The sequence below is a fragment of the Lissotriton vulgaris genome, chromosome 10, assembly GCF_964263255.1.
Source record: "Lissotriton vulgaris chromosome 10, aLisVul1.2, whole genome shotgun sequence".
Classification (NCBI taxonomy): domain Eukaryota; kingdom Metazoa; phylum Chordata; class Amphibia; order Caudata; family Salamandridae; genus Lissotriton; species Lissotriton vulgaris.
This window is the reverse complement of record NC_141698.1, coordinates 979,519,622-979,544,692: the sequence shown is the minus strand read 5'-3', so window position 1 is coordinate 979,544,692 and position 25,071 is coordinate 979,519,622. Positions and strand designations below refer to the sequence as shown.

Genomic DNA, 25,071 nt, shown 5'->3' with positions numbered 1-25,071 from the left:
AACAACATGCCAAATGATGCTGGCAAAATAGAGACGGGTGGATGGGTAGCAAAGAGGGTCCATGAGTAGTCGTAACAAACCTCTGGGTAAAATATCCTGGCTGCCAGTCATTTTTTATTCAAGCAGTTTATATAGAGCAATTCCAGTCCAAAGGCATCAGGGTGCATTACATGAGCAGCAAATTGCATTAAACTAAATCAGTTTTTTTTAGGCACAGGGAAAAAAGTGATTTGCCCAGGATCACAGGATGTTGAGCTGATGCTAGGATTCATACCTCTTTTCCCAGTTCTAAGTTGGCAGCTCAGGCCATTAAGCCACATGTTATCAGTTAGTATCGGCATTGGTGGTGGCTGGTGGTCCACTCGACACATACCATTAAAAGCACCCGGCCCTGATCTAGTGCCTCTGGACTTTTTTAAGCACAACGTTAAGGTCTGGGCCCCCCCTGTTGTTAAATGTATTTAGAGCAGTTGTTATTGGTCGTATTCCGGCATCATGGAAGGAGGCAGTAGTGGTGCCAATTTTCAAGAAGGGCGATAGATCTGATCCCTGATGCTATCGCCCAATCTCATTAATTGATGCATCATGTAAGATATTGGGTAGGGTCATCTTAGCCAGACTGGAAACATGGGCAGATTCGGTGGGCCTTATTGTGAACTCCCAATATGGGTTCAGAAAAGGCAAAGGTACCGTCGAACAGTGCCTGAACCTGGCCCTGATCATAGGGAAATACATGAAGGCAAGGAATTCTTCCATCCATCTTGCCTTCATGGATCTCTCAAGTGCATTCGACACTGTGTGTCGGAGCAAGCTGTGGCAAATGATGGAGGATATGGGATTCGAGGAACCCCTGGCCACCTTGCTCCGTAGACTCCATGAATCAACCACTGTAGCCATAAGGTTCGGGCCAGGGGGAGAGAAAACCAAGTCTATCCTCTCAACTGAGGGCGTCCGACAAGGATGCATATTAGCCCCTTTTTTGTTTCTCGTGTACACCAATGGCCTGGAAAAATACCTGTTGGACCACTGCCATGATTTTCCAAAGGTCAACGGCAGGAGCATACCAATGCTTTCTTACGCCGATGACACAGTACTAATGACACTCACAGGAAACAGTATGCAGCATTGTCTTGATGCCTTCCACAACTTCATGTTGGACCTAGACCTGAAGGTAAATTTCACCAAATCCTTTGCTATGGTCTGTGGCCCAAAGGGTACCAAAACCAGAGAGTTTGTAGTAAATAACTCCACTATTGAAAAGGTAGATAATTTTAACTATCTGGGAAACTTTTTCAATAACAAATTAAGCTGGGCCCCGTTAATGAAGACTCGAGTCCTGAGTGCTAGTCGCTCTATTGAAGGTCTGTTTCGTTTCTGTGGCAAACTAGGTCAAAAACCTGTTACACATCTAAAAACCCTGTACAAAGCAAATTGTTTGTCGGTAGCTACCTATGGGGCAGGGGTTTGGGGGACCGAAAGCCCTGACACGATACAAATTATGGAGAACAAATTTCTAAAGCGTGTATTGGCTATCCCATCAAGTTCTTCAAATAGATTTGCCCACGATGAGATAGGTCTGAGTTACGTGAGTGACACCATTCGCCTCTCCCCTTTATTATTATGGGGTAAAATATGGCTATCAGAGGACTTACAGCTTTCTATAGATATCCTCCGGGACTGTTTAAAACTGGCAAACATGAAACAGATTCCCTGGCTATCTTATGTCAATGAAATGCTCCATAAATTAGGTCTGGGTGACATTTTTGACAACCCCGAAAACATACAGGGAGATGTTAAAGCTGTTATTAAATCAAGTTACTTGAAATCCTCATTTGCACACTCCCTGGTCAGCCCTCACGTTCCTAAGGCTACTTTACAGCATCGGTTTTCTTTAACCTTTACAAACCATGTACAATGGCGATTCTACTTGACAAGGTTTAGGTTACACATCTTACACTTTCTTTTTGCGTTTCCTAAACAGGGGGGTTGGTGTGAGAGACTGCCCCCCTGTCCTTGTAACAACAAAGATAGCCAAAGCACGATGCACGTTGTTCTCTTCTGTTCCCTATATAAGGATCCGAGAATTAGGTTTATTAAGCCGATCCTTAAGGAAAAGCAACCATGTCATTATAAAGAGGGTTATGACCATCTATTATCTTTGTCTTCATCTAGTGTCTGTTGTGCGATGTTAAACTTTATACGAGTGTCACTCTTGATTAGAAAACGTTATGGTTAAATCTGGCCCCAAAAACCTGTCTCTTTGCCCATGTATATTGTTGTATCGTGACTTTCTTTTTCCCTGCCCTTGAATGTATACCCTGGTATGAAGAATTTATGAATTACCCTAATTAGATTGAAAGCAAAAGTCATGGGTGTTAACTGTGATCATTTTAACTAATGTATCTTATTAGTTTAGTGTTATGACTGTAAAATTGTCTTTTAAAAATGAATTCCAAACTATGTCTGTATATGTAATTGTTTGACTTTTATGCTTCTTCTTTTCTGAATCGAATAAAGTTTTTGAAACGAAACGAAAGCATCAGGGTGCATTACATGAGCAGCAAATTGCATTAAACTAAATCAGTTTTTTTAGGCACAGGGAAAAAGTGATTTGCCCAGGATCACAGGATGTTGAGCTGATGCTAGGATTCATACCTCTTTTCCCAGTTCTAAGTTGGCAGCTCAGGCCATTAAGCCACATGTTATCAGTTAGTATCGGCATTGGTGGTGGCTGGTGGTCCACTCGAAAGTTGCCTCAAAGCAATGAAAAGCAATGCAAATCGCTTTGTGTCCCTTTGCCTCATGGAGGCATTCCATGAGTCTTACACAGGCATTCCCATTCAACCCCCCACGTTTTTTTTTTTACCAAAAACCTTATCTACTAAGAATAGTAGTCAGTGTTATTTTTTGCATCACTTGAAAGCAGGCATTAAAAAAGAGAAATGCTTTTATTTCTACAAAATTCCCCACTTTATATGGGTACTGAACTATACAGCAGAAATCTGAAGTAGTAAAGTTTTAAAGTTAGTCAAAGCATAGGGCACCCTTGCAGTACAAAACCTATGCTAGGCTCACACTGATACCTTTGCACTATGGCGCAAATGTGTTTTTGATTGTGCTTGGTAGCCTAATTGTGTGCCTGCAATAGGGAGAAAGCAGGATGGTGCCATATCTTTGTAGATATGGTGCTTTCCTGCTCTCTGCCACACAGCAACTTTGGGTGTTGTGCTGCATTGTGTGAAAGGTTTGATAATCTGGGTCTAAGTCTCTTTTCCCTCACTTACTCTAACTCACATTACTCACTTGTTCTGTCTTACTCATACTCACACCCACCCACTGATACACACAAAGGTACTCATACGCACAGATTCTCATTCTCACTTCCACACGCTCACTAGTTTGGGACCTGGTGAAACTGCATCTGCAACACCATTGATAGCTGCACCCATGATTCACTCCATTCCCTCTCACAACCTCCAATCAATAATACATTCTAACACACTCCTACTCCTTCACTGAAAATTGAAGAACCTCTTATAATTTTACATTCATAAATGCTGTTCTATTGTTCCTCATTGCTTTTAGTGGCAGTGCCAGTGACATAGACAAAATATGAAAGTATGTTTGTTGCCTCTAAACAGCACTGACTACTAAAACCAATATTAACAAAGCCAAACGATCTTGTTCTTTAGGTCGAGCATTCGAGACCTCTTGTATATACTTTAGTATATACTTATATGTGTATGTACTTTGTGGGCTCTGGAGATCAGCCCTAGGACTTGTCTGCTTCCGCTTAGGGACTTTTTTTCTGTTAATCTGCCTCTATTTAACTGTCTTAATAGAAAACAACCAGCAGAGGTCGGTAAAATAGCAGAATTGCTTTCTGCTGAGGGACTTTATTTTTTTTATTTTTCAGGCAACTGCCTCTATTTAACTTTCTTGATAGAAAACGACCAGTAGAGGTCAGTAAAATACCAGAATCACTTTAGCATTCTATATATTCCATTCATAGAAATTGTCTTCCACGGGCACCCGTAGACAATAATATTTTGTTCAAATCTTGTATTTTCAGTGATATGACCACCGAAGGCCCTGGTTATGTCTTCAAAACAGAGCTTTGGCCTATACCAGTTCCCGCTGAAAGGCAATATTGCTCTCCATGTGTTCCCATACCTTGCATGACACACAGTTTGGTGCTTACTTTCCCTCCATGTTAAAGAACAGTAGATGTTTCAGCACCCAGGCTAATGTGCTGCATAGCTGAATACATATTAGGTCCCAGAGGTGAGACCGATTGCATTGCAAATGTTATGTATGTTATAGCTATTTCTAAAGCATAACGGTTACCTGAAGGTGCCTGGTGCTAGCTACTATCCACTGGGAAAGTAAGTGGTAGACAATAATTACAGGTTAAAGAGCCAGGTTTTTAATCCCTTCCTAAATGGCAGGAGGTCTGTGGTGTTTCTCAGGTGAAAAGGAAGGTCATTCCAGGCCTTTGCAGCACACACAATAAAGCTTCTTCCACCCCATGAGGCTTTTTTTGTGGTTGGTACTACCACCAACTTGGCTCCCAAGGAAGGCAGGGTTCTTTTAGGCAAGTACCACTGCATTTGCTGTTTCAGATAATCTGGACCTGTGCCTTGGAGAGCCTTGTAAACAGTGCAAAGGGCTTTAAAGGGCACCCATTTCCTAACAGGCAACCAGTGAAGTTTTTAAATTTCCTTGGAGATAGAAGCAAATTTAGGTATGCCAGAAAGCAATCTTGCTGCCGCATTTTGCAACAATTGGTGTTTGTTCATAAAACGATCCTGCAAGCTAAGGTACAGGCTGTTGCAATAACCAAGCTTAGACAGGATAAGTGCTGCGACCACTGTCCGCTGACTGTCAACCGGCAAAAAGGGAAGAATTTTCTTAATCATTCTAAGAACATAGGAGGTGGCTGATGACACTGCATTAATCTGGTTGCCAAAGTTAAGTATATCATCAACCATAACTCCTAAGTTTTTTACTTTCCTCGATGGTGTAGGAAGAGTGCCCATTGCTACTGGCCACCAGTTGGGGGTCCAAAAATTGGCATCATATCCGTAAAGGATGATGACCTCAACAGCTTCCATACAGTCGTGGAACTGATTGTCTATTCCAACTGCCTGTCCAGGCTGCAGAGCCACAACACATTTTGTGTTGTCTGCGTAGGAGGTCAGGTTAAAACCAAAGGAGCCGATTAGGAAGGCTAGGGATGATACATACACATTAAAAAGTATAGGGCTAAGCGAGGACCCCTGTGGCACTCCACAGGGCACGGTGAAATCTTTAGAGTGAAATTCGTCCAGCACCACAATTTGTGATCTACCAGATAAGAAGGATTTTAGTGGCTTCCATGCTTTACCCTGAACCCCGCATGCCAGCAGACGGTCCATCAATAAATCATGATGTAACCGTATCATAGGTCCAGCAGAACTAGAGCGGCCTTACCTCCCCTATCCAGGACTTCCCTGATCTCTTCTGTAGATTTTATCAGGGCAGACTCAGTACTGTGACCTTCTCTGAACCTGTATTGAGTAGGGTCCAAAACTTGGTTTTCACATAGAAAGGCACTGAGTTGCAAATTCATTGTCTTCTCGATAATTTTTCCAGATAGCGGGAGGCAAGAAATTAGTCGGAAATTGTAGGGGTCCTTGGGGTCTAGACTAGGCTTATTTAGCAAAGATAGTATTGAAGCGACCTTCCACAGTCTAGGGAAGTGCCCTGCTTAAAAAATTGCATTGAATGGGGAGGTAAGTGCAAGGGCGCCGGGTGCCGGGGCATGTTTGACCAACCAGGCAGGACAGGGATCAAAGGGGGAGCCTGATCTTGCTGCCATGAGGAGCCTCTCAGTATCAGTTAAAGATAGTGGGGAAAATGTGTCTGCAGAGCTTGGGAGATGATTAAAAGCCGAAAAGATGACCTCCACCTTATTCAGTAAGAACCTAGCGATGTCCTCGCATAGTTCCTGACTTGACTGAATTTTTGCTGGGCGGGGAGAGGCCAAGCTTGATACAGTTTTAAAAAGTTCTTTGGCAGAGTTTTTTGCTAGGCTAATTCGATTTGCGAAGAATATTTTCTTAGCAACAGCAGTTTTTAGGAAGCAAGACTATGTTTATAGATCTTTTTATCTGCTTCCTCGCATTTATTCCTCCAGTTCCGCTCCAGGGCTTTTCAGGTGAGTTTATGTTTCCTCAGTTCCTCCATATACCAGGGAGCTGTTGGGTGAGATCTTTTGAGAAACTGGACTTTTACTGGGGCAAATTTATTACATGCTGTTTCCACCCAATTAGTGTAATCGGTGGCCACCTCTTATATTCCTGTAGGTAACTGACCAGCAGTTACTGTAAGCATATCTTCCAATTCAGCGCCCTCAATTTTATTCCATGCCCTGCTTTCTCCCTGACTCTTGGTGCCCCCCTGGCAACACATTGAGCGGGAAGGGTCAGTTCAAATAGTACAGCTGCATGATCAGTCCATTTGAGAGGCAGCAGACCCGTACAGGTGAGTTGTGGATGGTTTGAAAAAATACCGTCCAGAGTGTGCCCTGCTATGTGGGTGGGGCCTGTCACCTATTGGCTAAGTTCGCAACTCTTCATCATGTCTAAAAGAGCCACTGTGTCTGGTTCCTTGAGAGCTTCTAATTGATAGTTAAAATCTTCCATGATCGTAAAAGAGTCAGTACAGAGCCCCTCTTCCAGCAAATTGCCGATATAGGCTAAGAAGGTGCTCCTGGGCCCTGGAGGTCTACATAGTAGAATGCCCTAAACCTGTACTGATAGGATGGACTCAAGCTAAAGGAGAGTGCCTCACTGGCTGAGTTTGAGGCTGCATAAAAGCCAGCCTTCAGTGAGTTGTGCTAAATTATAGCTGTTTTTGACAGTGCTTTTTGCCTATGTAGTTCAGCATCAGAAAAGAAAAAATTATGGTGCGTTGTTGATATTAAGGAATATTGGCAAAATAAAAAGAGAAAAAAAATACAATGCTCGATGCAGGCACGTGCACCATCAAGCATACACACGTGCATCATAACACCATAGTGGCGCAGCGCAATGATGTATGTCCACATGTATCATCAGGCATGCGCACATGCATTTGTTATGCTGTGGCGGCCATTTTTTAAAAATGTTAAGTGGTCCAGAATGTCTAACACGGACCATGGAGTGGTAGATTGAAATCAGTTTGAAAAGATCACTAACGCATTCTTTTTGTTGTTGTTGTTACAATGGAGCAGTCTGTCTGGATTGCAGGTGCTAGCCCCTTGTAGGAGAGTAGGGTCTGCTATCCTATGGTCACCCCAATTTTTGCTTTTTGCTTCACTGGTTTTCGACTTACTGAGGCTGTGGGCCTGCTAATCAGACCCCCAGCCTGCTGTTCTCTCTCTAAATTTATAATACATGTGCTATAGGTACATACCACAATTGGAAATGGACTCCTTGTCAGCCCCTGTACCATGCACTATAGGTGCTCAGGGCATAGGTGCCACCAAGGCCTACCAGGGGCTGAAGCATAGCTTTTGCCACCCCTGGCTGGTTCTTAAATTGACACAACTGGCTGATCACTCAGCTGGGGCAAGTGGGTGTAATCACCCCTTGCTTAGATATAGTATACCTATATCTAAACCTATATCTGGACACATATATAGCCTGTGAGCCACTCCTATGGAAGGCCTCATCAATCCTGGAGGCAGAGTGTGTGGTTTTATGTGAGATGGAGCTCTGGCATGAGCTGAGCCTGTCTGCAGCTGTCGGGAACAACTCCCTAAGCTGATCCGGGATAATGCCATACCATATACTCTTAAGCGCCTTATAATCCTCGCGGTTATATAGCAACTTTGGTTTGGCTTTATCAAAACATGTCGTGTAAGGTGTCATACGAATTGGAATACTACCCCCTCACCAGTTCTGGCGACGGGGGTAGCATTCCACCCTTCTAGAGGGAGAAGACATGTTACTTTACTGAAACGCGGTTGATTTAAAATGAGCCTCAGATCCACAAAATGGATGCCCCTGCCACAGACACGGGTCTGGCCTCCTGCTGCTGACCGAAACTCAGCATATGGTGGCCTGGACAAAGGGTTTCCTGTCGCAGGGCGGTGTCAAACCACCCCAGACAGGAGATAGTGGATTGTAGTAGGGAGGTTTCAAAGAAACCAGACACTGCCTGGGGAGCACAAGGCTGCCCCTTGCATAATCCGGCCAAACCGGTTCTGGGGCCTCCCAGCCCCTGTCCCAGCGCGGCCTGGATCAAAGGAAAGGGGTGTAACCACCCCCTTCCTGGGTCCCACCCATAGGAGGGGACCTAGCAGGATGTCCAACCCCCTAGATTCGAATAAGAGGGGGAGCAGTCCCAACGGACCTCAGATCATCCTGAAGAAACATAAGAAACGAAATCTGGACCCTTCGACTTTCTACACGACGTTAGAAGACTGAAGAATCTCCCTTGTGGTCAAGGAGTGACCACCCTGTGCAAACAGGTACCATCCAGCCCTCGACCCTTGCTTTGTTGCAGTTCCCGCCGGAACTCGAGCAACAGAGATCGACGAGATCAAGCTTGCCTGCCTTCTACCTGCCCGATCCACAGTCCCTGCAGAGCTGAGACCCGTGGAGGCGACCGGAAGCGTGGGGCACGCCATCTTGAAAAGGCCACGAGACGCTGACCGTGCAGCCCACGAGTGATCCTCGAAGCTGTGCACCGGGGTTTGAGAAGCCCCAGCCCCGAGCTCCACTTGCACCAAAGCTCACCCCTCCACACTCGACGAGTGCTGCGTGGGGCCTTTCTGCTTGTGTGCGCTCGATGCGTTGGCCCGGTCACTTGCCAGCTGGCTTGTGGCCCCTGTGCCGACGAAACTTGAAATACGACTTGCTTTTCTGGTTGCTCCAGATCTGCACCAGCTCCTGTGAAAAGGAGCACCCACTCTGACCCTCCTGGTTCGAGTGATAAGCAATCTCCCGGTTCCGCGTGGATTGCTTTTGCCAAGTGCTGTTTGCTGCAATCTTGAAGCCGACGGTGCTGACGGCGAGAGCCTACGTGGGACAGATCGTGACCTGCTCCTGGACGTCGCAGATGCCCCAGAGCCCACGTGACAGCGGAGAGAAGCCTATCGACAACCGCCTGATTGCGCCCGACATTGCCTGGTTCCGTCCTGGTTCCACCCTGGTCACTGCTGAGTGACCCAGACTCTGTCCCCTCTGCTTTCAGGTACTTTTCTACTTCGATCCACTCTTGGATCGCACCGGACACTTCTGCTTCACAGCGCCTGCAGCTGCAATAGCTTCAAGCACCAAGAACCTGCGTGACAGAACCCGACGCCACTTCGACCCTGTGCACCCACGGCCTGTGGGTGAGGTAACTTTGCAACGCCGGTGTCCTTACACTGGTACACACCTCTAGGGTCTGTGTCTAAAGTTTTGTGTTCCTAGGTTCAGCGGAAGTATCTTTTAATTCACTTTAACTGACTTTTACGCACCATTGACATTGCATTGGTGCGAGCCGCACTTTCCGTGCTGCACCCGTCTCCTGTGGGCTACTCCCGACTTCAACTTTGCTAGTCCTGACTGCTCCCAGCGAATCTCTAGGCCCTAGGCCTAACCATTGCTCGAGAAGTGTTACTTATACCACTTTTTTAGTATATGGTTTGAGTGGCCACCCGCCCTCATCCATAATTGTGCAACTTTATATGTTTAACAGTGCTTTTGATTTAACGCTTGTGCCCCTTTCCTCATAAAGAGTACTGGGGAGTATTTTAGAAATAAATACATATATTTTTACAATATATACTTGTGTGGTGTCCTTTCATTTGATTACAGGATTGTATGTGGTAAAACAGCTCGCTTAACACGACCTCTTAAGTTAAGCCTTTAAGGCTGCTTAGTCCATGCTACCACTAGGATAGCTTGTCTAACAAGGTTGACTTACAACCTGACATCTTTGGGGTTTGCTTGGACTGATAACCAGTGGTTCCAGAATTGGAAACACTACCTATCAGGCCAACTTCTCACATTGGTGTGCAGCGGTGCGGATTTGAGCTTGCTGTTTGTTTTACCATTGCAATCTTTATCAAATTGAAAGATCACATCAAGTACCTCTAGGTACATATAAGTCAAAAGCTTAGCATATTAAGTTCTACTGAACTTAGTAGTTGTAGATTAAAGGGATTAGCACACCCTGACTACAACTCACTAGCAAGGTACAGTAGGAAAACACTTAGTGTAGGTAAGTGCATCACTTACACCTCACTAGCAGTCATGTCTGACACAGGAAACGCCTCAGGGTCTGCTCCTGTGACAGTTGACCTTACCAAGGCAGCTTCCAGCTATGACAAGTTAACCCGAAAAGACTTGATTGCCTTGTGCATCTCAAGAGGGTTAAAAAGGGGCAGAAGTCCCACCTGTCCTATCCTGATAGCCATTCTAGAACAGGATGACTTAGAAAAGGCGAATGAAGTTCCCTTAGAGTCAGGAGATGGAGTAAACCCCCCTGTAACTGATACCACTCCAGAGGAGGAAGAAGAAGAAGAGGAGGAAGAGGAGGAGGATTCAGACCTAGAAGAGCCTGAAGATCAGGATCAGAGGGTAAACCAGGTACAGGTTGCCAGGCTTAACCAGGCCAACCTAGACCTACATGGGAATGGAGAGGGCCAGCACCTCCCCAGATCTCATAACCAAATTCTCCCAGGTAATAGGAGGGTGAGATCTCAATCAAGGGACTCTCATCTTTCTAGTGCCTCAAGAGAATCTCAAAGAGGGATGACTCCCTCCCAGAGAAAAGAGCATAGGGCCAGGATGAGGGCTGTCCAACTCCAAATAGAAAGGGAAGAGGTAGCCTTGGCTCAAGCTAAACTTGCTTTAGCAAGAGAAAGAAAATTGTGTGGCTTAGATGCCACTGGTGGCAGCAAAGTTCCTAAAGAAAAAGACAGGGCCTATGACAATAGAAACCTGACAAAAATTGTGCCCCCCTACAAGGAAGGGGATGATATCCACAAATGGATGACTGCTCTTGAGAGGGCCTGCATGGTACAGCAGGTCCCTGAGGATCAGTGGGCAGCAATTTTATGGTACTCCTTTTCTGAGAAAGGGAGGGACAGGCTCCTCACTGTTAGACCTGAGGATGCCAAAAACTACTCTGTTCTGAAGAGTGCTCTTATTGAAGGGTTTGGCCTAACCACTGAGCAATACAGGTTGTTGTTCAGAGATACCCAAAAAGCACAGACTCAGGACTGGACTGATTTTGTAGATTGTGCCACTAAGGCTCTGGAGGGTTGGCTGCAGGGAAGTAAAGTTTCAGACTATACAGGATTGTACAATCTTATGATGAGAGAACAGATCCTTAATAACTGTCAGAACCAGCTGTTGCATCAATACCTTGTTGACTCTGATTTGACCTCTCCCCAAGAATTGGGAAAGAAGGCAGACAAATGGGTCAGAACAAGGATTAAGCAGAAAAACCAGAACCAAGGTGACCAGAAGAAAACAGACCAGAAGGGTGGGAATCAGAAAGATAAAGAAAAGGACCAGAAGTCTTCAGGCCCCCAAACTAGCAATAAGGAGGGGGGTTCCCAAAATGGAAACAAGAAAAAGAAGAATGATGGCCCAAAGAAACCTTGGTGTAATACCTGCAAATCAGTTTCACACTGGGGCAGTGAATGCACTAAGAAAAATCCAGTCCCCACCACTGCAGCTCCTAAAGCACCTGCACCCCCTAGTACAGTTAGCAGTGGTGGTACACAGCCAAAGGGTTTAGTAGGGTTGACCCTGGGTACTGAGGTGGAATCTGGCCTAGTCAGAATCCCCACACAGGCAGTTCTCCTATATGATGTGGACTTACCTTTGCCCACTGCAGTAAGCCCCAGTAACCTGGGCAAATATAGGCAGACTCCCTTAATCAATGAGAAACTGGCTCAGGCCTACAGGGACACTTGTGCCAGTGTCACTATGGTGACACCTGGCTTTGTGGACCCTGGTCAGATTGTACTAGGTGAAAGTTACCTAGTGACCAATGCAAGCAACTCCACTACTTCACATAGTGTGGCTGTTGTGAACTTCTCCTGGGGAGGGGTAGATGGCCTAAAGAAAGTTGTTGTGAGTGCAGACCTCCCAGTAGACTGTCTGTTAGGCAATGACCTTGAAAGCTCAGTTTGGTCAGAAGTGGAGTACAGGACTCATGCAGAAATGCTAGGGATTTCAGCTCATGTCCTTGCAGTGACAAGGTCTCAGGCTAAGAAGTGCCTTCCTGAACCAGTGGTGGATCTTGAAACAATAGACCAACCACAACCCAAGAGGAGGAGCAAGAGGGTTAAGGCTGTGCCTTCCCCCTTGCCCCAGGTTGAGGATCAAGTTTCACAGGAAACTGATTCTGCAGTCCAAGAGGAGACTGTCTCAGATGAGCTTGAACCTGAACAGGTTGAGTTTCTGGGGACAGGGGGACCCTCAAGGGCAGACCTGGGGCAGGCCCAATTAGATTGCCCTTCACTTGAACCCCTCAGACAGCAAGCTGCTGCTGAGGCTGCAGGGAATGCTCAAGGTACCCATAAGGTGTATTGGGATGAAGGACTCCTTTATTCAGAGGCTAGAGACCCCAAGCCTGGCACAACCAGGAGGTTGGTTATACCTTTGAAGTTTAGGGGCTTCCTTCTTACCTTGGCCCATGATATTCCCCTTGCAGGACACTTAGGCCAGAATAAGACTTGGGACAGGCTTGTTCCACACTTTCACTGGCCTCATATGTCAGAAAATGTCAAGGAGTTTTGTCGCTCCTGTGTCACTTGCCAAGCCAGTGGTAAGTCAGGTGGCACAACAAAGGCCCCCCTGATACCACTACCTGTGGTGGGGGTACCCTTTGAAAGAGTTGGAATAGACATTGTGGGTCCCATGGATCCTCAAACAGCATCTGGGCACAGATTTATACTGGTGGTAGTGGATCATGCCACCAGGTACCCAGAGGCAATTCCCCTGAGGACCACCACAGCTCCTGTGGTGGCAAAAGCCCTCATTGCAGTTTTCTCAAGAGTGGGCTTTCCAAAGGAGGTTCTTTCAGACAGAGGTACTAACTTTATGTCTGGATACTTAAAAGCAATGTGGAAAGAGTGTGGAGTAAACTATAAGTTTACCACACCCTATCATCCACAGTGCAATGGGCTTGTGGAAAGGTTCAACAAGACCCTAAAGGGAATGATAAAAGAGTTACCAGAGAAGCTTAGGCGGAAATGGGACATCCTTTTACCCTGCTTGCTCTTTGCTTACAGAGAGGTCCCACAGAAGGGGGTTGGCTACAGCCCTTTTGAACTTTTGTTTGGCCACCCTGTAAGGGGTCCATTGAGTTTGGTGAAGGAAGGATGGGAGTTACCTCTCAAAAAGCCTAAACTAGACATTGTGGACTATGTACTTGGTCTCCGCTCCAGGATGGCTGAATACATGGAGAGAGCATCCAAAAACCTTGAGGCAAGCCAAGAATTACAGAAAGCTTGGCATGACCAAAAGGCTGTTATGGTTGAGTTCCAGCCAGGACAGAAGGTGTGGGTGTTGGACCCAGTGGGGCCAGCAGCTCTCCAGGACAAATGGACTGGACCCTACCCTATCATTGAAAAGAAGGGAGAAGTCACCTACATGGTTGACTTTGGCACCCCTAGGAGCCCCCACAGGGTGCTCCATGTAAACAGATTGAAAGCATTTGTTGACAGGGAGGACATGAGTCTCCTCATGGCCACAGATGGGGAACAGGAGGAAGAGAGTGACCCTCTCCCAGACCTGCTTTCCCAGAACCCTGATGATGGTTCAGTTGATGGAGTAGCCTTGGCAGGCAGCCTCACTGAGCAGCAACAGGTGGACTGCAGACAGGTGTTGCAGGCCCACAGACATATGTTTTCTCTCACACCCAGCCAGACTAACTGGTACACCCATGAGGTGGACACTGGTGACAGTCTGCCTGTGAAGAATAAGATCTACAGGCAACCTGACCATGTCAGGGATTGTATAAAGGCTGAGGTGCAAAAGATGTTGGAGCTTGGAGTGATTGAGCCATCAGAGAGCCCATGGGCTAGCCCAGTGGTCCTTGTGCCAAAACCTCATACCAAAGATGGGAAGAGAGAAATGAGGTTTTGTGTGGACTACAGAGGTCTCAATGCTGTCACTAGGACAGATGCTCATCCCATTCCAAGAGCAGATGAGCTCATTGATAAATTGGCTTCTGCCAAGTTTCTGAGCACATTTGATTTGACAGCTGGCTACTGGCAAATCAGACTAGCTGAAGAGTCAAAAGCCAAAACAGCATTTTCGACCCCTAGTGGACATTATCAATTTGTGGTAATGCCCTTTGGTTTGAAGAATGCACCTGCCACCTTCCAAAGGTTGGTGAATCAAGTCCTTGCTGGGTTGGATGACTTTTGTGCAGCATATCTAGATGATATTGCTGTCTTTAGCTCCACCTGGGAGGATCACCTGATCCACCTGAAGAAGGTTCTGGAGGCCCTGCAAAAGGCAGGCCTGACTATCAAGGCTACTAAGTGCCAGATAGGGCAGAGCAAGGTTGTGTACTTGGGCCACCTAGTAGGTGGGGGTCAAGTTCAACCACTGGAGAGCAAGATCCAGACCATACAGGACTGGGCTCCTCCAACTACCCAGACACAAGTCAGAGCCTTCTTGGGCCTGACTGGGTATTACAGAAAATTTGTAAAGAACTATGGGTCCATTGTGACACCATTGAATGACTTGACATCCAAGAAGATGCCCAAAAAGGTTCAGTGGACAGTTAGCTGTCAAAAGGCATTTGATGACCTGAAGAAGGCCATGTGCTCTGCACCTATCCTGAAGAGTCCTGACTACTCCAAACAGTTCATTGTACAGACAGATGCTTCTGAGTTGGGGGTGGGAGCTGTGCTTTCACAACTTAATCAAGATGGTCAAGACCAGCCCATTGCTTTTATTAGCAGAAGGCTGACCCCCAGGGAGAAACGTTGGTCAGCTATTGAGAGGGAGGCCTTTGCTGTGGTTTGGGCCCTGAAGAAGTTGAGGCCATACTTGTTTGGTACTCACTTCCTAATTCAGACAGACCATAAGCCCCTCTTGTGGCTAAATCAGATGAAGGGTGAAAATCCCAAACTGCTCAGGTGGTCCATTTCCCTACAGGGGATGGACTTTACAGTGGAGCACCGCCCAGGGACTGACCATGGTAATGCAGATGGTCTCTCCAGGTACTTCCACTTAGAACATGAAGACTTATCTGGTCAAGGTTAAGTTTAATGTCCCTGCGTTTGGGGGGGGGTTATGTAGGAGAGTAGGGTCTGCTATCCTATGGTCACCCCAATTTTTGCTTTTTGCTTCACTGGTTTTCGACTTACTGAGGCTGTGGGCCTGCTAATCAGACCCCCAGCCTGCTGTTCTCTCTCTAAATTTATAATACATGTGCTATAGGTACATACCACAATTGGAAATGGACTCCTTGTCAGCCCCTGTACCATGCACTATAGGTGCTCAGGGCATAGGTGCCACCAAGGCCTACCAGGGGCTGAAGCATAGCTTTTGCCACCCCTGGCTGGTTCTTAAATTGACACAACTGGCTGATCACTCAGCTGGGGCAAGTGGGTGTAATCACCCCTTGCTTAGATATAGTATACCTATATCTAAACCTATATCTGGACACATATATAGCCTGTGAGCCACTCCTATGGAAGGCCTCATCAATCCTGGAGGCAGAGTGCGTGGTTTTATGTGAGATGGAGCTCTGGCATGAGCTGAGCCTGTCTGCAGCTGTCGGGAACAACTCCCTAAGCTGATCCGGGATAATGCCATACCATATACTCTTAAGCGCCTTATAATCCTCGCGGTTATATAGCAACTTTGGTTTGGCTTTATCAAAACATGTCGTGTAAGGTGTCATACGAATTGGAATACTACCCCCTCGCCAGTTCTGGCGACGGGGGTAGCATTCCACCCTTCTAGAGGGAGAAGACATGTTACTTTACTGAAACGCGGTTGATTTAAAATGAGCCTCAGATCCACAAAATGGATGCCCCTGCCACAGACACGGGTCTGGCCTCCTGCTGCTGACCGAAACTCAGCATATGGTGGCCTGGACAAAGGGTTTCCTGTCGCAGGGCGGTGTCAAACCACCCCAGACAGGAGATAGTGGATTGTAGTAGGGAGGTTTCAAAGAAACCAGACACTGCCTGGGGAGCACAAGGCTGCCCCTTGCATAATCCGGCCAAACCGGTTCTGGGGCCTCCCAGCCCCTGTCCCAGCGCGGCCTGGATCAAAGGAAAGGGGTGTAACCACCCCCTTCCTGGGTCCCACCCATAGGAGGGGACCTAGCAGGATGTCCAACCCCCTAGATTCGAATAAGAGGGGGAGCAGTCCCAACGGACCTCAGATCATCCTGAAGAAACATAAGAAACGAAATCTGGACCCTTCGACTTTCTACACGACGTTAGAAGACTGAAGAATCTCCCTTGTGGTCAAGGAGTGACCACCCTGTGCAAACAGGTACCATCCAGCCCTTGACCCTTGCTTTGTTGCAGTTCCCGCCGGAACTCGAGCGACAGAGATCGACGAGATCAAGCTTGCCTGCCTTCTACCTGCCCGATCCACAGTCCCTGCAGAGCTGAGACCCGTGGAGGCGACCGGAAGCGTGGGGCACGCCATCTTGAAAAGGCCACGAGACGCTGACCGTGCAGCCCACGAGTGATCCTCGAAGCTGTGCACCGGGGTTTAAGAAGCCCCAGCCCCGAGCTCCACTTGCACCAAAGCTCACCCCTCCACACTCGACGAGTGCTACGTGGGGCCCTTCTGCTTGTGTGCGCTCGACGCGTTGGCCCGGTCACTTGCCAGCTGGCTTGTGGCCCCTGTGCCGATGAAACTTGAAATACGACTTGCTTTTCTGATTGCTCCAGATCTGCACCAGCTCCTGTGAAAAGGAGCACCCACTCTGACCCTCCTGGTTCGAGTGATAAGCAATCTCCCGGTTCCGCGTGGATTGCTTTTGCCAAGTGCTGTTTGCTGCAATCTTGAAGCCGACGGTGCTGACGGCGAGAGCCTACGTGGGACAGATCGTGACCTGCTCCTGGACGTCGCAGATGCCCCAGAGCCCACGTGACAGCGGAGAGAAGCCTATCGACAACCGCCTGATTGCGCCCGACATTGCCTGGTTCCGTCCTGGTTCCACCCTGGTCACTGCTGAGTGACCCAGACTCTGTCCCCTCTGCTTTCAGGTACTTTTCTACTTCGATCCACTCTTGGATCGCACCGGACACTTCTGCTTCACAGCGCCTGCAGCTGCAATAGCTTCAAGCACCAAGAACCTGCGTGACAGAACCCGACGCCACTTCGACCCTGTGCACCCACGGCCTGTGGGTGAGGTAACTTTGCAACGCCGGTGTCCTTACACTGGTACACACCTCTAGGGTCTGTGTCTAAAGTTTTGTGTTCCTAGGTTCAGCGGAAGTATCTTTTAATTCACTTTAACTGACTTTTACGCACCATTGACATTGCATTGGTGCGAGCCGCACTTTCCGTGCTGCACCCGTCTCCTGTGGGCTACTCCCGACTTCAACTTTGCTAGTCCTGACTGCTCCCAGCGAATCTCTAGGCCCTAGGCCTAACCACTGCTCGAGAAGTGTTACTTATACCACTTTTTTAGTATATGGTTTGAGTGGCCACCCGCCCTCATCCATAATTGTGCAACTTTATATGTTTAACAGTGCTTTTGATTTAACGCTTGTGCCCCTTTCCTCATAAAGAGTACTGGGGAGTATTTTAGAAATAAATACATATATTTTTACAATATATACTTGTGTGGTGTCCTTTCATTTGATTACAGGATTGTATGTGGTAAAACAGCTCGCTTAACACGACCTCTTAAGTTAAGCCTTTAAGGCTGCTTAGTCCATGCTACCACTAGGATAGCTTGTCTAACAAGGTTGACTTACAACCTGACATCTTTGGGGTTTGCTTGGACTGATAACCAGTGGTTCCAGAATTGGAAACACTACCTATCAGGCCAACTTCTCACACCCCTCCTAAAAAATAATTCAACGGGGATGGGGCGGGGTTGCAAAAGTGGAGACTGTGGGTTTAGAAAGTGAATACCTCCAAGCGACGGCAGCAGTGGTGGGGCAACAGAGTGGTTGGGTGTGCATTTCAGGGGGTGGGGGGTGGAGTGGTAAAGCAATGTGGGAGATTGGCATGGAGAGTGTAATAAATAAAAACTAAAAACAGATGGGGAAGAATAGAGAAACTCCGACAAGCTGGGAGTGGGAGCAACAAGAAAAGAGCGGTGTGGAGATGTGGGAGGGAAGCAGCACTTGAGGCAGAGAATGAGAAAACATGTACTCCCTGGGAGCGCTAAAACAACAATAAAAACGATTTCCTTAAAAATAAGCAGAAGAATACTATAAGTTATCCTAGCAAAAGGTTTGTAGAGAGGTTACGCTCAAAGGGAGAAGGAAATATAAGTAGTGGAATGAAAGCCATGAAAGAAAAAGTCACCAAATGAGATTGGTTGGAATTATATATATTATTTACATGGTAGGCAATAAGTCTTCGACTACAAACAGTTAAAGGCCTATTGTGGGTGAGTCCTAAAATACCTCAACAACGAAGAGACCAAAATAGCATGTGCTTTCACTATGTAAAATGGAACTAAATAGTAGCACCACCCACCTTGTTTAGGCAACACAGTTCAGAGCATCAGTGATAGAGAGATTTGAAAAGGGACTGGAAAATGGAATGGTTCGTGCAGGATGTATTGACCATTGTTAAAACATGTCAAATGTCATCAACTTTAGAAATTCTTTACATTTCACACACAAAGGTTCAGTATTTTCTTTCCCATAATAATGATATGTTAGTTGATACTTAATGAGACGAAAGAATGCCCACTTTGAAACAAAATTGGATTGTCGTAACAGTCAATGACACAGTGTAAAGTTTCATATTTCATTGTAGAAAATTGAACGTTGTTCGGCTTTTATTTCATAACAATAGTCATTCCTGGCTAATTTTCATGGTGTTGAATGAAGCCATGGGAACACAGCACCAGAAGCACATCTGGATATTCAGAGGGCGGGCTTTGCTTACCCCTGATGAGAGCAAGCCCCAAACAATCTTCCCTTAAATGAACCATATGTGGACAATCCCCGGATGGAGTCCCTCTCCTGTCATTCATATGGACTTTTTCTCCTTGGATCTGATTAAGACAACTGCATTTTGTTTTTCTCACCAGAAGTGCATCTCCCTTGTTCAGATGGGAAGGCATTAATGCTTCTACCATTCTCCTAAAGTTAAAAATAGGGACAGAACGCTGAAACGTTCTAAGCAGATGTAGAAGAAGGAGGCAGTATTTGTAGATTATGCGGAGATATGCAGTAGCGGTCGGTGGTGGTAGTGCGGCCGGGCTGTGATGTGGGGAAGGGGAGGGGCAGGGTGGGGGGTAATTAACTATGGATTACGGGCAATTACAGGTAAGTACACATAAAAATGAATAAAACAAATATTGTTGCGCGGACTGCATCCCCAAATGCGATGCAGTGTGCGCAATAAAATTAATTTTATTTATTTATATGTTTTCTTACCTGTAATCAGCAGTAATCCATAGTTTACTACCCTCCACCCTGACCCTCCACCTCCCCACATCACTGCCCGGGAGCACTCCCACCACCGACCGCTACTGGAGATATGTTAACATTTTGCATCACAATAGAGATACAATTAGGCATGGAGGGGCAGATTTATAAGAAACTGACGCATCTTCATTACAGCAGAGAGGCGTCAGTTTACTTGCGTCTCGCAAAAAACCCTTGCGCCTCTATGGATGCGCCCCATTTACAATGCGGTGCACCATGGCGCAAAGATTGACAGATGCATCACGCATCTGTTGGCACAAAGGTACCGCATTGCTGGAGTCATGCCGCAAGCACCACGCAATTCCAGCAAGGCTCAGGAAGGCCTATACCTATGGTGCTGTGCTTCAAGCAGGCATAAGGTTTTGACACAGTGACATCGTAGAAGTGGCACAGTGAAATCTTGTGGATTTCACTGCATCACCTTTATGAGGATTTCTTGCATCGGAACACCCACTCTGCATACATTATACCTGACCCAGGTATAATGTGACGCAGCGCTTTACAACGTGACACATCTCCCTGGATGCATCACGTTGTAAATATGTTGCAACATGGCGCATTGTTTATGCTGCTGTTGCGTCACTGCTGTTGCATCACACAAGTGACGCAACGGCAGCGCAAAAGTGTCACAAGGGGCTTGTAAATCTGCCCGATTATGTTTATTTGGGATTCACTTTTCTGTGCAAAACAAGTTGCTGAAAGTAAAGGAAAGCATCACTTTGCAATGATCTTTATTAGTGTGCATCAAGTGGCGTACCATAGGTTGCACATGGGTTCCCATGCAACCATCCATGGTTCTTGATGCACATACATGTCTTATAGCATTGGTAGACATAGGTTTGCACCAAAATGTTATGATGCTTGAGGCAGGTGTTAAAATGAAGAAGTGTCTTTATTTCTCCACATTTCCTGACATTTAAGGTGTGCTGCATTGTATAGCACACATCCTATGTTTGGTTGCTGCGCTGCATTGTGTGACAACTTTATAAATCGGCCCTTTGGATAAAAAGACCTCTAGACCTGTGTTGGCTACTAATGCTATTCAGGCGGAGCCTCAGGTGTGCGACAAATGTCCCACGAAAGGGGTAGAGCAACAAACGTGAGAGCAGATATATTCAAAGTTAGCACGATGAAGTGCGTCATCCAACGTTGCTGTGCTGTGTTGTGTTACTGAAAGCAAGCATTTCAGAAGGATATCTAATAAAATATGGCACTGTTTATCTCTTTTCCATTGCTGGTGAACAAACAGGCTTCCTAGCACCAGACACCCACCTTTGCATCATTGTGCAAAGGTGGATGGGTGATGTCTAGCATATGATATTTTTCTTGGTACCCTTCCAGCACAAAATACTTTGCCTAGACTATTTCTAAAGTTTCTTTAACATTGGACGTGTGCTGTACAGTGCAGCACGCATGCAGTTTGTAAAAGGTGTGGAGAAATTAAAACATTGCTCATTGTTAATAAGCACCTCAAGAGGTTTCCAACGTCCTTTCAACCAATGTTAGTAGATGTGTGTTAAAAACCATGGGTAGTAACAGGGGAATGCCAATGTATCACTCATGGGACATCCCCATGAGGCAAAGTAAAGCAAACCAGTGCAAAGCACTACTTGCATTTCGAGGCAAAAAAATGTTTGCACTGCAAAGTAAATACTTTATCAAGACTGCACTGAATTGCCTCAGTTTGTGTGACTTTGCACTATTCCAAGGTCTTAATAAATAGTTCAATGTGCCCAATGTATTCAAAGTAATGTGATGTATAGTAAGAGAGCAGATAACATAGACCTTTCTAACATTTTCTTTTAGTTACCATTTTAAGGCCCTGGACTGGGCCTTAAAATTGCACCTGCCATAGCAAAATCTGATTACGTATGTTCCATGTCAGGAGGCAGACAGTACTTATTCTACAATAAAACTGCCACGAGTTAAATACCCGCAATTAATATAATGCTGTATATGGTTGTTAATGCCAAAAATGTAACACAGATAAAAACTAAAGTAAGCTACAATGGGGCTTATTTATGAGAGCCATGCATCAGTTTTGCACCATGTAAAGTGACGCATGGCTTTGATAAATATTTATGAAATCAAAGAAAGCCACTCCACGTGGCTTTTAGTGGCCACAAAAATTATGAGAAAGGCGGCACAGCGCAAACAGCTGCTATGCCTTACTCTACGCCTGGGATGCATTACACAGACATTGTGGGGAGTTTTCACATGCAACACCCATGGAATTTGATGCTGCCCCAGATTTTCAAAGCGGCGTAAACCTCGGGAAGCATCAAACCCGTACACCTTCCGAGGTGAGGTGTAACGAGATAAAATAGGCTTGTTTCTCCTCGTTCTTTTCTCTTTCTATGTCTGCTACATTCTGCATCAGACATAGAAAGAAGAAAATGCCTCTTAGGATTGCTTTTGTGCAGGAAGGTGCTCCTTCTTGCACAAAAACAATCCTGCCTGCCACAGAGGCACCCTTGATGGAAGGGTGCCTTCATTGCATAGGCTGCCAAACCTACACCAACGCAGGCAGAAAGGACTTTCACTTCACAATGCTGAGCTGCGCTGCCTTACTCCAAAATGCCTTAAATGATGGCCAATGTATCTAACTGGCCTCGTTAACACCATGCGTGCGGGCCGATTTCCCGCTGTGCGCTGAAGTTTTCAAAAACCTGCGGTTTATGACAAGCTCAGCTCGTCATGAGCGTACGAAAGGCGTAACTCATGACGAGCAGCTCGTCATACGTGTCAAAGGGGTTAAGGAGCAGAGAAGTGCATATGCAAACTCATTTGAACCAGTTCAGAGGCACTGAATAAGCATTTCAGAGAAGATAGGTGCTAAGTGTCACATGAGGCTGCGCAGGTTGTTTACCAAGTGCCTCTGTGGTAGTAGCTTGATCCACTCATCAACTAAGAGCTATACTTAATAGATTGAGCTGGGCCAGGTCAAATAAGATCATAACACAGATACAAATTGCAAGATCCATTCATATCTTAATTTCTCAGTGCCTGATTAAAGAAAATCAGAATAATACTAAGGGCCTCATTTACAATATTTTGACACATGACAGTGTAGAAGGCCTTCCTGCTGCACTGCTGTGCGTCAAAATAAAAGGGCAGGAAATCGCTGTATCTACAAGATATTGCGCCTTCCTATCCTTCTTCCCTGCTCCGGCGCAGACACCTTTGTGGCATTTTTCAAGGGTGCCTGCACTGAGGGGATGATTATTTTTTAACACAAAGGGACACCTTCCAGCTCATAAATAATCATTAATGTCATTTTTCTCTTCTCAGATGTAAAGCCCCTAAAAGTAAGTATATTATATAGAATTTTACCAAAATCAAAACTAACTTCAGACATAAAAAAATACAAGAGACACATGACCCTTGTCGAGTGCACTAATTGAAAGGGATTCGAGTTGGAGGATGTGATTGGGTGAGGACCACTCATCATGCGGGGTGCGAAGTAGTACAAGGCGCACCAGGGCCAGAGGGATTAAAAGGAGATTGCTGGTAGAAGGAGAAGTCAGTATGGTAGGCACCAGTAGAGAAAAAAGGAGCAAAGGGGGCAGGGCGGAGTGCATAACAAGGAAGATGAAATTAGCATAAAAGGCAGGTGACCAGGGTCAGACTGGCCTATAGGGCAATCAGTCAGTGCATGATGGGCTGATATGTCAAATTAGTGTGTGAGCCATTTTTTGGCTGTGTGTGGGTCAGTTTTAAGATCTCCTGGGCCAGTTTTTACTGTTAATTTCCATGATAATAAAACAAACATTGCTTGCACCAAGCTCAAAGCATGTCGTTATAAGTTCAAAAGTGCCCCAATTTACAAAAATGGGCCATTTTTTTTGCCATCTGATTCATTTTTTTTGCCACTTTCTAGGTGCCCAGGCCTGTAATCTGTCCCAGCCCGACCCTGCACGTGACTGGTTCAGCAAATGTTGTGGCTAAGAAAACACTCTTACAAGGGCACAGTATATTTATTTTTAGACCAAACTCGGGATGCAGATGTACAAAGATTGTTTCTTTCCTGTAATCATTTATTCTCTAAGTGTGTGTTGTGAACAGTACACCTACTTTCCACATACCCAGTTCAGTACTTTATTAGTATTTTCAGTGCATTTCTTTCATGCAATACAGAAGTTAACACACACAATGTCAACATAATACACAACATGTTTATAGTGATGACAGATATTTGTGAGGGATCTAAGGAATTGTAATGACTGTAATCCATGCTTGAAAAGTGTAATTTGGATGCAACCTGTTTTGCAAAATACACAAACTGAAAACAAGAGTTATGAAAGTGATACATTATGCTGTGACTGAATGTTTAAACGTGTCACATACAGGTGAGAAGCACATAAGGACTGATGAAAGGATCTGGTCCATGTTTATAGAATCTGTTTCTATAAAAGTATACTACAGTGAGATGGAACTAGGCTCTATATTTACTTGGTTATCATATAGAATGAAACAGAGGCGTAGTTGCGAAAGAGGTAGTTATGATTTTGCAAACAGTGGATCCACTGACCACCTCCAAGCTTCTGCACAGTTTGATGTAAATTGATATTACCACTGCCAGTAATAATGCAGTAAATTCTACTGTACCATTCAAGGACAACATTCTTTTTACAACTTTGATATCCTGTTATCAAACCAAGGCTGGTTTGCCTTAAAAGAGCACATTGTTTTAAAGGCTCTACTGGTGATCCTGTCCTGAAGACATGGGGAAATTAGCAATTGCACTTTCTTTGTAGCCTCAATAATAGTTCACAGTTTATTTACCATCAGCCAGTGCGGACAACTACTCAACACCACTCAGCCTGGTTTCAGACCCAACCGTAGCAAGGACACTGCCCTCATCGCTGCCACAGATCACATCCACATGACTCTGGACAAAGGAGACACGGCAGCCCTCATCCTCCTGGACCTTTCCACAGGAATTAACATGGTCTCCCACCCCATCCTCACCCAAAGCCAAAAGAGCATCGAAATTCAAGAACACCCACTCCAATGGATCTACTCCTTCTTGACTAAAACATCTAAGTCAGGCAGCTTTTCACCATATACCCCAGACGACCACAAACTCATCCACAAGGATCCTCCCTGAGCCCAACCCTCTTCAATGTATACATGATTATTCTGTCCAGTATCATCTGCTCTCAGAACATCAACGTCCTCTAATATGCCAACGACATGCAACTAATTTTCTCCCTCATGGACAAGATGCTCAATACCCAAATAAAGTTAATTGCCGTCATGACTGAAGTCGCCTACTGTCTGAAGCTGAATACAATAAGAATGAAATTGTGATCTTTGGGAATAGAACATTTACATGGGACCCCACCTGGTGGCCAACAGAGCTAGGACTGACATCAATCGCCACCACTCATGCCAAGAATCTTGGGACCTACAGCAAATTCAACATGACCTTAGCA

General features: G+C 45.8%; 1 protein-coding gene across 1 annotated transcript; it reads left to right on the top strand.

The window, feature by feature from the left end:
* Window positions 1–10,268: 10,268 nt before the first annotated feature.
* LOC147689098 (uncharacterized) lies at window positions 10,269–24,743 on the top strand. The gene is made up of 2 exons (XM_086939862.1): window positions 10,269–11,200; window positions 24,425–24,743. The coding sequence occupies exons 1-2, from the start codon at window positions 10,269–10,271 to the stop codon at window positions 24,741–24,743; spliced, it is 1,251 nt and encodes a 416-aa protein (XP_086795988.1).
* Window positions 24,744–25,071: the final 328 nt, after the last annotated feature.